The sequence below is a fragment of the Ictidomys tridecemlineatus genome, chromosome 10, assembly GCF_052094955.1.
Source record: "Ictidomys tridecemlineatus isolate mIctTri1 chromosome 10, mIctTri1.hap1, whole genome shotgun sequence".
NCBI lineage: Eukaryota > Metazoa > Chordata > Mammalia > Rodentia > Sciuridae > Ictidomys > Ictidomys tridecemlineatus.
The window spans coordinates 61,836,861-61,854,204 of NC_135486.1; the positions used below are offsets into that span (position 1 = coordinate 61,836,861).

Here is a 17,344-nt window from a genome sequence, read left to right on the forward strand (position 1 = left end):
TCCACTTCTACTTAAGAGAAAATTTCCTTAGAGCCAAAGCTCTTCTGAGAGGTGGGGGCAGTGGTTGTTAATCCCTGCTGCCCAGGGGCAGGGATCAGTTTTAGGGCCTCTGAGAGGTTGGGCAGGGCAGCTCCACTTGATGTGGTGTCATGAGTATTCAAACCTAGTGTGAAGACTTGGGAACCCCAAAGATGCTCGCGGTGGACCCAGGCTGTCCATCTCTGCGCCACTGAGATGGGAGTGCACAGGCCTGTCGCCCCTCACCGACCTCCCAGGGGCGTAGAGTTGTCCTAAGACATGGGCAGCCTGGTCTCCAGGTGCGCCGCTCCACTCACAGAGGCCTGAGGTCTCAGGGGGCCCTCACCTGCCTTTCTCTCCTGCAGGTTCTGTTCAAGCTTCTGCTGGGCAGTGCCAAGTTCGGGGAAGCCGCCTTGTTCCTGTCCATTCTGGGTGTGTTTAACATCATCTTTATCACCTGCATCCCCGTCCTGCTCTACTTCACCAAGGTGGAATACTGGAGCTCCTTTGACGACATTCCATGGGGAAACCTTTGTGGATTTTCAGTCCTCTTATTGAGTAAGTGGCCACCACCCTGTCCAGAACCCCCAGAAAACCATGAAGGACAGACAGGACTCCATGGAAGCCTGCATCCTAAATCAAGAACACGGTGCTCTTTGCTACCCCAGTGTCCTGGCTGCTTTTCCAGATCTTTACATTTCATAAAGTGCATCTTTCCAGAACCACAGACACTGTGAGAGCAACAGTGCCCACTGGCACTCTGAGCAGTAAGCCCAGGGCCTTGCCCGTGACCTGTGAGTAGTAAGTGGTAAGGGTTGGTGAGGCAGTGCCAGTGGAGCTCCTAGGGCACTGCTTAGGTATCGGTGCTCAGTGAATAAGACCAGTTGGCATTATTGCTGATGTCATCTTCCTAATCACTGTCACTCAATGGGTGGTGACATCAAGGCAGGCAAAACCCCATCCCAGAGCCCTGGCCCATACAGCCATCCCAGAAGTACTGCCAGCAAGCCAGGAAAGCAAAGCCAGTTAGAGGGCCTGTCCCCTTTTCCAGCCTCCTCACTGGTCACCTTTCTGAATTCCGTTTCCCTTCCCCAGAGATCAGGGAAGAGGGGGCTAAGTGGTCAGGATGCTTGTAACTCATCCCAAGTTCACTGAGTCCCAGCAAAGGGTCATCAGAGAAACTGGGGTCAGGCAGGCAGTGGGAAGGCCCACTGCAGGGCTTCAAGTATAATTGTGAGTAACTCCCACTTTCCAAATTATTTCAGCATTCAATATTGTATTAAATTTTGGAATCGCCGTGACGTATCCCACTCTGATGTCTCTTGGAATTGTCCTCAGTGTACCTGTGAATGCAGGTAAAACTATATGCATGATTTTCTACACTTGCTTGTCACGATCACATATTCACAGTTGGACTCAGGGATTTACACATATATTCTCATACATATTCTCTCTGGGCCTGGCCTAGGACACATGTTCAAACTTCTGCAAAGAAAGAAAAGCACTTAAGTAAAATGTTGGTGCTTGTTGTGTCTGCAATGCTGTCTCCATGATGTTCACGTGCCACACCAAGATACAGAACCCCTAGAGCTGTCTCCATTCTAACTGGTGTGGGAGCAAAGATGAATATCATCAGTCTATTCATAGACAGAAAATTATGTAGCACAAAAATTTAATTTTTGCAAGTGACTTTCTGGAGGAGAAAATTTATTCAGGGTGTGACATAGAAAACTGTTGTCCAGCTGAAGAGGCGTGAACCTTGTTGTCCTCCACCTCCTGGAAGAGAGAGAGTCCTCTGTCTGTCACCTCGACTTGCATAGCCCTGGGGCTGTGGCTTTCACACAGTGGTCACCCATCCAAAGGCCTGCATTCTCCTGCCCTCACCTCCTTCCTTTGCCTGACTCAGGCTGGTTTGGATTTGGGGGTTTCTTCCCAGGATCTCCTGGCCTTGCATCAGACCTCCCTCTGCACCTGCTCCCAGCCCTGGCCTCGCACCACACCTCCCTCTGCATCTCCTCCCAGAGAAGTCCTGATTCCTACCTCTCCAGAATACTCACTCTCTCAGCCTTGACACAGTTTACTCTAAAGTATCTCCCAAACCCTCTGTGTCCAGGCCCCAGAGGGCCAGGATTCCTGGGAACCAAGCCTATACCAGTGCAGGCCAATCAGTTCTCAATTCCTGGGCCTGTCCCTGTGACTCAGTCCTCACCACCCTGACCCATGAGCTCTGTACATGCCTCACCAAGGCCCCAGCACTTTCCAGAGAGCCACTTGGCAGCAGTGTCATGTGGCCTGCAGGAGGCAGCAGAACACTGGGCTCAGCCCTGCACCACCATAGCCCCTCTGGGGTTCAGTGGTCCCCACTCATCTGGGCCTTAGCTCATTGTTTCCCCTACAAACAAAGGCTATGCTTGCCCCGGCTCTTTCAGTCCATACAGGGGTCAGATGGAATAATCCATGAGACAGTACTAGAAGATGCAGCAGCACCTGGGCTCTTGGCAGAGAAGCAATTCAGCGGCACCGGCTTCTGAAGGGTACTTTGTCAACAGCCCCCTCCATTCTTTGCATCTTTAATTTATAGGCATATGAGGTTCTTATGGCAAAAGGCATGTTCTAGGTGAGTCTTACCTAAAACTTATTCTGGTCCCATCCCACAGCAGGTGTTCGCAAGATTAGTGAGAATCATTTCATATTACTAACTGCAACATGAGAAGTTTAATAAGGGGTCAGCAGAGGAATCCAATTCCTTATTGGAGGAGAGAAGCACAAGAACCTGCTGATTAGGAGCTTCTCAGAGAAGAGCCATCAGCTGCCTTTTGGACCCCCCAGAGGTCTGCCCTTGAGACTGGCAGGGAGAACTGCCCCACCTCCTGTGAATCAGCAGAACCCTTTTCTGGCATCAAAGTATTTCTGAATTATGGTGGGATAAAAGTGTCATCTTATTCCATAAAAGGGCACTAGAATTTTTTTTCAGGTTTAGCTTTCATTCCTCTTACTCTTTCTCTAACCACCTGCTAGATGTAGTGGAGTCAGGGAGGGAGAAGAAGGAGGGGGATCAAGGAGTGGAGCAAGTGAAGGGTGACAGCAGAGGAACGAGCCCCCAGTGCCAGGGGTGGACAGTTGTCCAGGGAGTCACTTTATACAAACTTTAGTTGTGAAGTGTGCACATCTCTATCCTGGGTGGGTCAGGCAGCACGCCCTGGGGAAGGCAGACTCCAAATGTGCCCAGTCTAGGAAAAGGACAGAGAAGCCCAAAACAGCACAGGGTGGTTGAGCACCATCAGGCTGGGAAGGGGAGGACAGTCAGAGCTTCAGGAGCTGATGTGAACCCACTTCTCGCTTTGTCCTCTCACTGGATGTGTGTCAGGATGAGCCCTGTGCTTGGACAGCAAGGACACCACAGGCACAAGGACCTTGCACCAAGTGATGCCCACTGCATAACAGGAGTTTGCATCTATCATCTTGGTCTTCAAAACCTATGTGTGTGTGCATGTGTGTTCATGTGTGTAGATACACATGTACATACACATGCACAGATTGTAAATTAATGTTTTTAAAATATAAAAATAAAGCATGTCATTATAGACATTGTAAAAAGACCAAAAATAAGTCACACCCAGACTTAGTCACAACAAAGCTTTGCTGTATTTCCATCTAAATATACATATGTCTCCAACTTCCCTTGATTGATTGATTGATTAATTGATTTGGGTGGGGGGTGTACCAGGGATTGAACTCAGGGGCACTCCACCACTGAGCCACACCCCCAGCCCTATTTTGTATTTTATTTAGAGACAGGGTCTCACTGAACTGCTTAAGGCCTTGCTGTTGCTGAGGCTAGCTTTGAACTTGCAATCCTATTTCAGTCTCCGGAGCTAATGGGATTATAGGCGTGCACCACTGCACTTGGCCTTATTTATTTTTTAAACACACAAAAATCAATGTTTTAACTCAGATGCCAAGTCAGTCTTGGATGTGAAGTATAGTGCAAGGCTCAGGACACAGTTTGGGAAAGTTCAAGTGATGTACTAGAGGCCACCCCAGCCTCCTGGAGCGAATCCTGCCAAGAGCAGTCTATGGTCCAGGAGGATACTCCTGCTGCCGAGTAACCAGTGCTCTGTCTCCAACAGTGGTTGATCATTACACCAGTCAGATCGTCTTCAACGGGGTCCGGGTCATCGCCATTATCATCATCGGCCTGGGTTTCCTCCTGCTGCTCCTGCCGGAGGAGTGGGACGTCTGGTTGATCAAGCTGCTCACCCATCTCAAAGTGAGGAAGAAGGAGGAGACAGTGGAGGGCGGGGCTGACCTGGGCTCAGGACCCCAGAACAGGAGCAGGAGAGCTCGCCCTTCCTTTGCGCGCTAGGGCCTCTCCTCTGGGACTCTGGGGCTGCCCCCACAGTGATGATTTGGAAGCCTGTCCCTGACAGGAGGAGCCTCTGTTTGGTAAGGTGTACATACCTGTACAGTTTTGGTAACTGCAGTAAGTCCTAAGGTATTTATTGGCATGTCCAATTTGCTTGCACTTTTCCACATCAGACCTTCACTCAAGGGCACCGATTCAATAAGGAAGAGAAGGAACCTCAGCGCTTTCCCAATGAATGTAAAGCGGGTCACCAAGAGCCTTGTATTGATTGTTTCTGACGACAGGTGTGCTTAACAAGCCAGGGCAAATGTTTCGAATCTTAGCAACTGAAAATGACATTGTACACTGTGATTATTTTTCAGCTACAGTAGGTTATATTTTGTTTTATACCAGAGCTGTACTCTTAATTTTAAGGAATTTCAATGAACCAAAAGACAACTGTCAGTTAATCCGGATAGATGAGTGGATGGGTAGCTGGGTGGACAGATGAATAGAAGGGTGAATGGATACAGAGTTGGTTACGTGGATGGGTGAATAGGTGGATGGGTGAGTGGATGGGTGGCAGGATGGGTAGATAGGACAATGGCATTGGAAGAAGTGAAGCAGAAAAGGATAATGGACATGACAACCATCAGAGGACAGGCCTGCACCAGGTCACGAAGGGGAAAGGGAAGCCCAGCCTTTGCTGGCCTGCTCTCTCGTGTCTTCATAGATCATACAGGAGGATTTACAGTGCCTTCTACAGAATTTTTGTCTTTACCTATGTGACCCAAGGTGACATTCTAAGTCACTGGCGCCGTCTTATAATTTAGATGTAAAATCTTTAGAAAAAAAAAAAAAACTATCTGTGTGTGTGTACAAAAAATGACAAAGCTGGTGACCAATGTCCGCGGAGCCTGGTTAGAGGGGCACAACTCGCCTGTTAAGGTAGACCATGTGGAAAGAGAGCCGCGGGTGGCTTTTACTTCCAGACCAGACTGAAAACTTATTTACCTAATCTGCAAACCTTTTTATGAAATTTTAAGCACCAGGCTGTTTACTTACACAACTTAGGTCTGCCAGACAATTCTATCTGTGATAGATTTGTAAAGAGGGATGGGGTTAGAGTTTACTATTTTTGAAGTTTACATTGTTATCTATGAAATGGAAGCATTATTTTGAAACGTTGTCATAACCCAATGGTGCATTCTGTAACCATGGAGTCTTTTGTTTCCTGGGGGAAGGGGCATTCATGACCTGAACTTTTTAGCAAATTATTATTCTCAGTTTCCATTACCCGTTTGGCCAAACAGATTAATAAAATATTTGAAAAAGAAGTGCTAAGTATGGTCTTAGTGCCCACATTGTCACTTGCCACTATAAAGGTCCCACGTAGGCCTGGAGCTCGGGCTTTCCCACACCTGTCCCTTGCCTTCCGGCACCAGCAAAGCAGGTGGGCTGCCTGGGAGAAGGGGAATCTTCCTGTGAAGATAGAACTGGTAATGGTGAAAATGACATGCAGAACTGTCCCAGCCTCAGAAGCCCTCATCCTGAGGCAGCCTGCCCCTCTCCCTCCCTCCTGCTTCCTCTCCCCCAGGCTCTGTCTGCTCAGCTCTGCTGCCTGCCCCCAGTCCTTCTGTTCCTTTGCAGGTGGTTACCCCACTGAGCTCACGCTGGGTTCTCCTTGTGCCCCCAGGTAGCATCCTGGTCCCTAAGTTCACACAGTCTTCCCTCTAGACTCCTACCTGCTCACCTGCCTCATGTCCTGACCTAATTCTGGCTTCACAGGGAAGGTGATTTGCCCACGTCTGTAACGAATGTTCCACACTGTTCCAGGTGACTGTGGCCCAGGCTGTGAGATCCAGTACATCTCGTGGAGGGCTGTAGAGGGTCAGGTTCCCAAGATGGGTGTCAAGGGGGGAGCCCTGAAGTGTACCTCAGCTGTCACCCCTCCTGGAGCTTCTGCATGATGGATGGGTACCAGTGGCAATGTGGGCTCTGAAACTGGGGCAGCTGGCTGCCCAGAGGGCCCCCACCCAGTGTGTCCAGGTGCATGAAGGCAGAGGCCGGACAGAATCCTGGTTCAGACACCTCCATCACCTCCATTTAACCCAGCCAGACGAACATTCCCTCTGAGGCCATATCATGAAAGGCTGGGAAGCCCTTTCCTAAAGTTACCTTCTTCTCCTAACCAGCATAAAGGCCTCTGAAGATCCAAGAGTACTGATGCTAGGACTCCACAAGGTACCTGCACCCTGTGTTCACAGCAACATCACTCACAATCGTCAAAGGGCAGAAGCAGCCAGAAGGATAGATAGACAGATGTGTGTGCATACAATGGAACACTATTCAGCCTTCAAAGCAGGGAAGTTCTGACACATGCTCTGGCATGGTTGGGCCTCGAAGTCATTACGCCAGGTGAAAATGAGCCAGGCAAAACGGAAAGTGCTTGCGACTCTGCTCAAGAGGGACCTAGAGTCCCAAATTCATAGAGATGTTGCCAGGGGCTGGATGAGGGAGGTAGAGGAGTCAGTGTTTAAGGGGGACAGAGTTGTATTGAAAAGAGAAAGTTCTGGAGATGATGGTGGTAACAGTCACATATGACATCAATTGCTTAGACCTGCTTGCTTAAAAAGGCTCACTATGTGTATGTTAGGCCAGAATGAATAAGACTAGAAAGGATGTGGTTATGAAATAAAAGGTGAAAATTCTGTGCCCTTTAGGACATTAGAAACCTGAGTTGGGCATGGCATGGATTGAGAGATTATTTTGCAGAAAGTATATGACCATACCCCCACCCACCCCCATACCCCAGAGACAGACAGCACTAGCCCTTGAGCACTGAGGGGTGCTGCAGCAAACCTCGAATGGACCCCTAAACACAAAGTCCAGAAAAGGAGTTCCGGCAGGAGGTTCTGGGTCCACAGGGTGCTCCTGCCTGGCCCAGGAAATCTGCCCTCTGGATTCCTGTCTGGGCGGCAATCAGCGCCCTTTCCCTGTGATCCAGAGAAGAGCCTGCGTGCAGCTGATGGAGGCAGGAAGCTCTCAGCAGCCCCCAGCTCTCCCCTTTCTTTCAGAACCTGAAGCTATTATGTGACTTCAGACTGCCCTGCCACTGAGCCAGAGCTGTCTAAGAACGCGAGCTGCACGGCCCCTGAGCTCCTGCAACCTGGCCAGCTGGCCGTGGCCCTGAGGCACCATCCTGGACCCTGGGAGCGTCACAGGAAGCCTGCTGGACTGTTCTGAGGGCCCTGCCTGGCATCCTCCTTCCACAGAGGTCAGCAGGGACATTCCTGTTCCAAACAGGTCCAGAGACTCACCAAGTCCCAGAGAGCCCTGCAGCAATCCCCTTTTGTTAAAGACAGCGAGACGCCATTTCTATGCTTCTAAGAAAAAGACTTTTACTTTTCTTTACAGTGTTTACAATATTTTAAATAAATTTTTAAATAATATCATTATATAATTTTTTAAATCAACATTGCAAAATTCTTGAAAAATCCTTTTTGTGAGTTAAAATAGTGGTAAATTTCAGCTCAGGTAAGTTGGCTTCATATTATGGAGATCTTTGGAGTTACTAGAATCCCAGGACTTCAGATTTTATGTAACTACAGCTTAATGGACTGAGAGTTCTAATTGAGAGAAGCCTTTGTCCCTGGTTCTCTTATTTTAAAATAATTCCTCCTTCCTGAAGATACTAGAGATACCTGTAGTTACTGTGGTGGCACTAGTGGCAGCGGGGGCAGGCACAACAGGTGCATGGGGACACTACATTGAAGAGGACTGGAGAGTTCTTAGGCACGCTCTCTGGAGGTATTAGGAAGGCGGACAGGTTTGCCTTCATACCTGCTGCTAGGTTCGGGGTCTGGCATGTCTCCAAGGCCCAGGTATTGGGGATTCAGACCCCAGCCAGGAGCTGTTGAGAGGTAGTGGAACGTTTAAAAGGTGGGTCCTCATGGGAGGCCTGCAGGCCACAGAGTGTTCCCTGAGGGAATTGTAGGGCCCCAGCCCCCTTCTCCTTTCTTTTGCATCAGCCATGAGGTGAATGTGCTTTCTCTGCCATATACTCCTGTCATGACATGCCTCCCAGGCCCAAAAGCATCAGGGCCAACCATTCATGAACTGAAACCTCCAAAACTATGAGCCCAAATAAACCTTTTTTCCTCATAATTTGGTTATCTTAGGTGTTTGTTGCAGTAACAGAAAGCTTAACAGCACCTGCCTAGCTTTTCGCCAGCTGCTCTACTCCACTGTAAAGCACACAAGAGAAGAGGTTCTTGCAAAGGGCCAGCCTGGAGGGACTTACTCCAAAAGGAGCCCGCAGGATGCCCCATGTTCATTCCTCACTGATCACTGGAGCCTTTCACCTTGGTAGGCATCTGTATCATGCTAATAGACTCCATGGGGAGTCTCAGAGGCTGAGGTGGGGCCCAGCAATGTACACGGATCAGAAGCCCACACATGAGTGCCAAATGACCCTATACACTCAGACAGCTCCTCCCTAAGAAGGGTCCCAGACTGCTTCCCTGTGGCTCTGGTCTGCAATGTGCAGCTTCCAGGAGGTGTGAGCCTGAAAAGGTGGCCTGGAGGAGGCTCGCCTGTGCTGCTTGGCTTGCCAGGGCAGTCAGTGTGATGATCCTTGCCCCATCCTATCTCTGCACAGGGGCTATTTGGGCATCAAGAGAAACCCCCACTGGTGCACTGCTTTGCTGTTCTCTTCCAGACTACACCGCCTAGAGGGGTTTAGAGGTTGAATTTCCCCCTCTGACCACTCTCTTTTGGCACCTTCATTTACGAGCCCTGTTACTAGATTACACTAACTGGGTGGAATTATTCACCCAGTGTCCCCAGTCTCCCTCTTTATCTGATTTCATCCTCACAGTGAGAAAGCTGAATTTCTGGCATACCTCATGGGGATGCTGGGAGTCAGGCACTTTTCCAGGATTTAGAGGCATCCCTGTTGAATGGTATCACTCCATGTGTGGAATTTCCTCTGTGTGTGTGTGTGTGTGTGTGTGTGTGTGTGTGTGTGTGTGAGAGAGAGAGAGAGAGAGAGAGAGTGAGAGAGAGAGAGAGAGAGACTGTGGGCTTCCAATTAGCACATCTTTCCAATTAGCTATTGCTACTTGTTCAAATTAAGTTATTCATGTAAGCAAGTCACTGTGTAATAATTGATATCTTTCATTTAATGATACTATTTAGAGCTAGATATGCAGTTATTGAGGTACAACCTGGTGACTTCATTCAGTCCCTATTGCAAGTAGTGACCACCTAGAGTGATCCTACTATTTTTCTCCAAAGCTTAACTTTAAACATTCAAATCTTTCCATCAGTACCACTTTAAAGTGCAAAGTACATTTGGATATTTAACTAACGCCAGATCTGGCTCACCTGAGAGTATTATTGCTTCAAAACTTTGACAGATTACTTTTACCTAGATTTCCTTTGAATTTTCTGATAGTATTGAGTTTTTAATGTAGCATCATTATTGGCGTTCAACCCCTGGTGCTAATCGCACACTATTTTATTACCAGGTATTCCCAGGCATTAAATCTCATGCCCTCTCCCTTCTCCTCACTTCTGCACCAGCAGTCACAGTGCCATCTACACATGTCCAAATCAGTTGTGTCACTGACATGTCTCTAGGGTCTCCCTGTGCCCGTCCTACACTACCACCTGCCCATTCACATGCCTACCTCCCAGGCTGCTGTGGGCCCCCTGGACCATCCTGGGATCGCAGCGCTGGGATGGCTATGCTGCCAACCCATGCCAAGGGCGTCAGTATCTTCCCAGCTTCATTAAAGAAGCTCCTTCCCTGGCCTGGACCCCAGGACCTCACAATCCAACTCACTGCTACGACAATCCCACCATCTCCTCCCCTTCGACCACTTCCTACCATTTCTCAATGTGACCTGTGCTCTCTTGACTTGTTATTGCAGTGGATTCTGCACGGGTCGCTCTCCACAGCCATCTCTTTAGATGGACATCACTGTCTACCTCAGGTGCTTTCTCCTTCCTGGAGCCTGCGCATTCCCCCTGGAGGATTAAGATGCCTACCTGTGATGGCCACCACTGCAGTCACTCCCTCTCCTGCCTTACACCAAGGTCAAGACTTATAGATATGAATGCCCTTGAGAGAGAAAAAAACATTCAGTCTTGCCTTGTGCTCTGTCCCCCTCAGCGGTAGCAGAGCCCCACTCACAGTAGGACATGCACATTCATGGACTTACCTCTCATTGCTGACTTGTAATAATTGAACATGATTTATTGCAGACTTGTGCCACTGTCAACTCTCCCCCAAAGTGCAAGATGAATGTCTCAGGCATGGAAATGTCCTAGTCTACCATCACAGAATTCTCCCAGGATCTCATCAAATCCCAATTGAGGTTATCTATCGGACCCAAAAGGATGTCAAACTTTTGTCCTATAATCCTAAGATTTATGAAGACATTAGCACACAGTGGCCCAAAAAAGGGCTCTTCCTACTCAATGTGAATTATGAATCCTCTGGACTTCCAATAACCAGGTGCACAGAGGGGGCCCCAGTTCCTACAGGAATCCTTATCATGCCAGTTGCTCAGGGAGAAGACTGGGAGGCAGTATGCTTGGAACACAGGCCAGGTTCTCACCTGGGACACATGAAGGACTGGATTTAAAACGATCCCTCCTAAAATGGGAAGGTCACTTGGCAACTGGTACAGCTCAACTCCGCATAGGGCAGGATGCTACTAAACTCCCTTCACAGCTGTCTGCATTGTTTCAATGATTTCCCTCCGAAAAGACATCAGAACTCCAGCACAGTGTGAGCTCTGACTTCTGAACCCTCCATGCCAACTGAAGTTGAAAGTTCTTCCTGTTTAATTCAGTGTTGAATCTTGGCCAGATCCCAACTAATCAACCACACCTACCCTGAGCGTTTCTAATTTTCCTCCCCTGATTCTTGATCTATCTTCCATGTGAATCACACTGAATAATAAGCATTTATAGGGATGGAAAAAAAACCTTTGAGTCAGAAATTTTAAATTGAGAAACAAACAGACAAAAAACATACACTTGAAATAAGAAATACCAAAACTCAGGAAATGAACTGAAGAAAAACAATTATCTCAGAAATGAAGTTCCTCCAGATAATAGATTTGACTGGAAAAAAAAAAAACAGAGATTTGAGCAGCATAATGAGAAAAAAATGGAAAAGATTTTAAAAATCAGTGGGTTAAAAAGAAGAAAGAAGATCAGGAAAAAAGCCACAAATGTGTAATCTTGGGGGGAAAAAATCCCTGTGTGAATTATCAAAGAAAACACAACAATTAAAAGAAAACACAACAATGGAGCATTGTAAATATTTAAATTGGAAAAAGTATTATGGAAAGAAGAAGATCTGAATCCACATAGTAAAGACCCAGTGTCTACCTAAACAAACAAACAAACAAAAAAGTTTAACCAGATGGTCAATCCCAAAACACATTCCTGGTAAAAGCATTAGATTTTAAGAAAAAGAAAAAGATATATCTGGGACTCCAGAAAAGACTAAGTCACTCACAAAATTATAAAATGGAAGGGAAATTAGAGTAGAAATTTAGAAATTTCAACAGCCACATTAAACAAAAAGATAAAAGTGGGCAAGCATTTTGAGGCAAAGATGTTTTACCCTGCCAAACTTTCGTTTGAGTACTCCTGTGCTAGCACAAAGAAGGAATAGTGAAGATTAGGCTAGAAATAAGCAAAAGAGAGAATAGAAAAAAATAGAGAATCAACAAAACCAAAAGTTATTTGAAAAGTTTGATAAAAATGACAAATATTTAGCTATACTGAAAAGAAATTTTTAAAAAAGAGAGATGGCACAAATAACTAAAATTAGAAAGGACATGGGGGACTTTATTATTGATCTCTCAGAAACAAAAGAATTATAAGCAAACACCATGTGGGTAATTATACCCTGTAAATTAGATAACTAAGATGTAATAGAAAAATTCCTAGAAATAGACACATTCCCCAAAGTGACTCAAGATGTATAACAGGAGGTAAAAACAGTAATCCAATATCTTCTAAGTCTAGAAAGAGATGGCTTCACTGGTGCATTCACCCGGAAGAATTTGTACTAATGCCTCTCAAGTCCTTTTTTTTTTTTTTTTTTAATTTTTTTTTTTTGAAGATAAATGTTTTTGTTTTGTTTTGTTTTGTTTTTATTTTTTATTTTTTTTATTGATTGTTCAAAACATTACAGAGCTCAAGACATATCATCTTTCATACATTCGTCAAGTCCTTTTTTAAAAATGAAGAAAGCATACTTCCTAACTCATTCTATAAGGTCAATTTTGGCCTGATACCAAAGCCAGATAAAGGTATCACAAGAAAAAAATTACAAATCAACAACTCCTATGAATATTGATGGAAAATCCTCACAAGATACCAACAAACCAAATCCAACAGCAAGTGAGATTTGTCTCAGAAATACAAGAGTAATTCATCATAAGAAAAACAATCAATGTAATTTGAAATGTTTAAAAGAAAAAAGTCAATGTAATACACTAATTTATAGAACAGAGGAGGGAAGACCAACAGGATCATCTCAATTGATGCAGAAAAAGCACTTAGAAAAATCCAACACATTTCCTGATTTTTAAAAAAAGTAGGAGTAAAAATGAACATCTTCAACAAAACAAAGAGTATTTATGAGTATGGCTAAAATCATATTCAATAGTAAAATACTGAAGCCTTTCCCTCAACAATCAAAAACAAGAGAAGGACACTTGCTTTCACCACTACTATTCAACATTACACTGAAAAATCTAACCAAAGCTATTAGACAAGAAAAAATAAATAAAAGCATCAAAACTGGAAAAGAACTGGGTGAGGTGGAGCATAGCTATAATCCCAACAGCCCAGGAGGCTGAGGCAGGAGGATCACAAGTTCAAAGCCAGTCTCAGCGATTTACTAAGGCCCTAAGCAACTCAGTAAGACCCTGTCCCTAAATAAAATACAAAAAGGGCTGGGAATGTGGCTTGGTAGTTAAATGCCCATGGGTTCAATCTCCAGTACCAAAACAAAAACAAACAAACAAAAAACTGCAAAAGAAAAATATAAACTATCTTTATTTGCAGATGACAAGATCCTAAATATAGGAAACCAAAAAACAAAAATCCACAAGAAGATTGTAACAGTTAATAAACTGATTCAATAAAATTTCAGGTACAAAATCAACAAATAAAAAATCAATTATATTTCTATGATCTGCAATTAATAATCCAAAAAGGAAATTGAGAAAACAATTCCATTTACAATAAAATCTAAAGGAATAAAGTACCTATTAATAAATTTAACTGAGGAACTGAAAGACTTACACACTGAAAGCTATAAAACACTAGCTGAATTAAATTAAAGAAGACCTAGCTAAATGGAAAGACATTCCATGTTTGTGGATAAGAAGATTTAATATTGTCCAGTTGTCAATTCTCTCCAAAGCAATCTACAGATTCAATCCCTTCCCCGTCAAAATTCCAAGTCTTTTTTTCTGCAGCTTTGGAAAAGCTGATCCTCAGATTCACAGGGGATAGCAAAAGGCCCACATAGCCAAAACAATATTCAGAAAGAAGAACAAAGTCAGAGGACTCACAGAGCCCAATTTCAAAACTTACTACAAAGCCACAGTATCAACACTGTATGGTACTTTCCGATAGACAGAAAACCCAACAGAATGGAACTGAAAGTCAAAAATAAACTCATCTACTGCCAAACTGATTTTTGACAAGCATTACTCAAAAAAGTAGGAATAAAAATGAACATCTTCAACAAAATAAAGAGTATTTATGAAAAATGTATGGCTAAGATCATATTCAATAATAAAATACTGAAGCCTTTCCTTCAACAATCAAGAACTAGAGAAGGATACTGCTTTCACCACTACTATTCAACATTACACTAAGAAATCTAATCAAAAGTATTAGACAAGTCCACCCAAAAGGTAAGAAGCACTCTCTTCAAAAATTTTTTCTGGGACACATGGATCTTCCCAAGCATTAGCAAATTAACTTTGAGCCTTTCCTCATGCCATGTGCAAAAATTACTCCAAATTGATCAAAAACCTAAATCCATGAGTAAAAATCTTAAAAACTCTTAGAAGAAAACAGTAAATCTTCATGATATTACATTTGGCAATAGAATCTTTAAAATGACACTAGGAGAATAAGCAACAAAAGAAAAAGTATTTAAACTGAACTTTATAAAAATTTAAAGCTATTGTACATGAAAAGACATTATCAATAAAGCAAAAATATGACCTGTAAAGGGGGTGAAAAATTCATGTCATCCATCTAATAAGGGGTAAACATTCAGAATGTATAAAGAACTGAAGCTCAACAACACAAACACAAAGGTCCATTATAAAAATGAGCAAAGGATTTGAATAGATATTTTTCTAATGAAGACACAGAAATGGTCAATACACAAAGGAGACCCAACATCCTTAATCATAAGGGAAACGAAAATCATAATGAAATAAATACCATTTATTTCATCCTACTAGGATGCTAGAACAATCATCTTTCTCACATGGTAAATAGCAACTGTTGGTTGAGGAAGTGAATGAACAGAAACACTCACCCAGTGTCCAGAGGAGAATGAAATGTGCAGCTGCTCTGGGAAAACCCTGAACTTTCTCAAAAAGCAAAACACAGGGTTATGATATGATCCAGCAATTCCACCCCTAGGTGTGTACCCAAAGATCTAAAAAAAAAAAAAGATTCAGACAGACACCTGCTTGCCAACCTTATTCACAATCACCAGGTGAAAAAACCCACATGCTCACCAACAGGTCAGTGGAGAAGCGGAATGCTATGTAGACATACAACAGACTATCCTTCAGCCATAGAAGGAATGAAGTTTTGATGCATGCAATAATGTGAATTCATCCTGAAAACATTACAGTAAGTGGAATATTGTCTGATCCCACCTTCATAAAGCATCTAGAATACGAATTACCCCAGGGATTTTCTGTCATAGAAATGTCGTAGGAGATTCGAGGTTAGCAGAACTAGAAGGGAGGTGAAAGAGAGAGGTATTGCTTAATGGGTGTTGGGCTTATGTTTGAGATGAAAAGTTTGGAAACTACTAACAGTTTCAATGTAACAGTAATGAATGTCACTGAACTGTACAGTTAAAAGAGGTTGAAATGGCAAATCTATGCCATATTTATGTTACAATTAAAAAAAGCAAAGCATGGGCTATTAGTGGAGATAGATGAAAAAACAGACGTGATGAGGAAGCCAAGCCCTACTACGTCCAGGGAGGCTGGAGTGTGGGCGTACGCAGGGACCAAGGGAGCAGCGCTTGCCCACCTGTCACCCCGGATGGCAGCCCCTGCCTAGTGCAGATGTCTACCCCTCACAGTGCCACAGCCCCAAACCCCAGCATCCAGGGTCTGCAGACATCAAACTACTGGGAAGCTGGGATTGCAGCTAACTGTGAGAAAAACGGAAGTGGGGCGGAGCTGAATGAAAGTTCAGGCCAATAGCAATAGGATTTTTCAACCTCATTAGCATAAATTTGGACCAATAGCATTGCCCCCAGACTAGCACACTAGTAGAATAAATCCTACTTTAGACTAGTAGAATAAATCCTACTTTCACATGTGTAAATTTTGTTCTTTGGATTTGCCAGATGAGAACCCAGAAAGAAGTTGGCACAGCCCTCCATTCAAAGCTGCCATGCGCCATTCTATGGCATGCATTCTGGCTTTGCTGAACTTATCCTGGCCACTGAGTCGGCAGGCATCCCTGCTGTGATCAGCTAACACCCAAGGGGGCTTTCTCAGCTGCAGAGGCTGGCAGTTTGCACAGACTCCCTCTGCCAGCAGAAGTGCAAAATCAAATTTGATCTCAAACTCTGGTTTCAGTGTTATGAAGGTGATGGACACCTTCATCCGGTGGGCGGGGCTGAATTAACCAATGCCCTGGAATGAAGAGCCCAGGCAAGACTGTGAAGAGAAGGCTTCTGAGTGGTGTCTTCCAGGTAGACTGTGTGAAGAGTATTAAAAAGGAAAGATCAGGGGCACAAAGAGACAGAAACAGTGAGCCCCAAGTTGGAGGTTGGTGAAAGTAGGTTGGGTTTTACATACAGTTGCAACAGTTGCAATTCATGTTTGTTTTTTAAAGGGACTTGATTCGAGATTTTAAAATTAGGAGACTTCACCCAAAAGTATGGATTTCTAAAGTCTCTTGAAAGGTTGTTTGTGAAAAATGCTTCTAGCAATATTAGGCCTGAATCTTACAGCAAAATGCTGTCGAACCCCAGTGGGCTATGCCCTGAGCTAGACACCCTCAGTCCACAGGTGGGTCTGCATCACCTTGCTCTGCCCCCTCGCCCTCCAGGTGCTCAGTTCTGTGCTCCCCAGGGTGTGTGGGAGGTGAGTGGGTCACGAGGGCGGAGCCTTCATGAATGAATAGTCATTGTTAAAAAGAGGCACCTTCTTCATCACTCAGGGTCACGGGGAGAAAGTACCCTCTCCAGGCACCACCTCTGCTGGAGCCTATTCTTGGGCTCCCCAGCCTGCAAAACTTGAGAAATGAATCGTGTTGTTTATAAGCCAGTAGTTTGCAACATTTTGTTATGGTGGCTGGAAAAGACAAAGACACATGGTCTCTGTGGTCCTTCAAGATGTTACCCTGTCTTACAGGGTTTTGAGGTTCCAGTGTGTCAGAGTGCAGGTAGGTAGATAGATGGTGGCAGGTGGTGCACATGTAAAAATGACCTGGTGGGTGAAGCGTGAATGCGTGCTAATATTTTTGAGAAAAGATGAGGTTGATAGGTAAGGGCCACACGTGAATAACCCTTTCAACTCAACTTTATTTGACACATAAACTATAAATAAAGGAGTGTGTGCCACATACCCCATCAGGCAGTGTCTTCACAAAGCACATGAATGAAACTATGGGAAGGAGCCCGCTGCAGACATCTGTCTAAACATTTCACAAAGGGCAAAGCCAGGC

General features: G+C 44.7%; 1 protein-coding gene and 1 long non-coding RNA gene across 6 annotated transcripts in view; both read left to right on the plus strand.

Moving 5' to 3' along the window:
- Slc35f3 (solute carrier family 35 member F3) overlaps nucleotides 1-5,700 on the plus strand; it is a 240,840-nt gene extending 235,140 nt beyond the window's left edge. For all 4 annotated transcript variants that reach the window (XM_013356377.4, XM_078023068.1, XM_021723081.3 and 1 more), the window contains 3 exons: nucleotides 384-576; nucleotides 1,284-1,373; nucleotides 4,149-5,700. In XM_013356377.4, coding sequence (XP_013211831.1) covers nucleotides 384-576; nucleotides 1,284-1,373; nucleotides 4,149-4,384 — 519 coding nt within the window. In that variant the 3' untranslated portion in view covers nucleotides 4,385-5,700. The remainder of the gene's footprint in view (nucleotides 1-383; nucleotides 577-1,283; nucleotides 1,374-4,148) is intronic.
- The window catches only part of LOC144367295 (uncharacterized), a 490,767-nt gene that overhangs the window by 429,300 nt on the left and 44,123 nt on the right, over nucleotides 1-17,344 (plus strand). Inside the window, exon 1 of one of the 2 annotated variants that reach the window (XR_013426620.1) lies at nucleotides 13,244-13,255. The exons of the other annotated variant lie outside the window; for it this stretch is intronic. This is a non-coding gene — a long non-coding RNA (uncharacterized LOC144367295). Of the gene's footprint in view, nucleotides 1-13,243; nucleotides 13,256-17,344 lie in introns of those variants that run through there. 2 annotated transcript variants of the gene reach the window in all.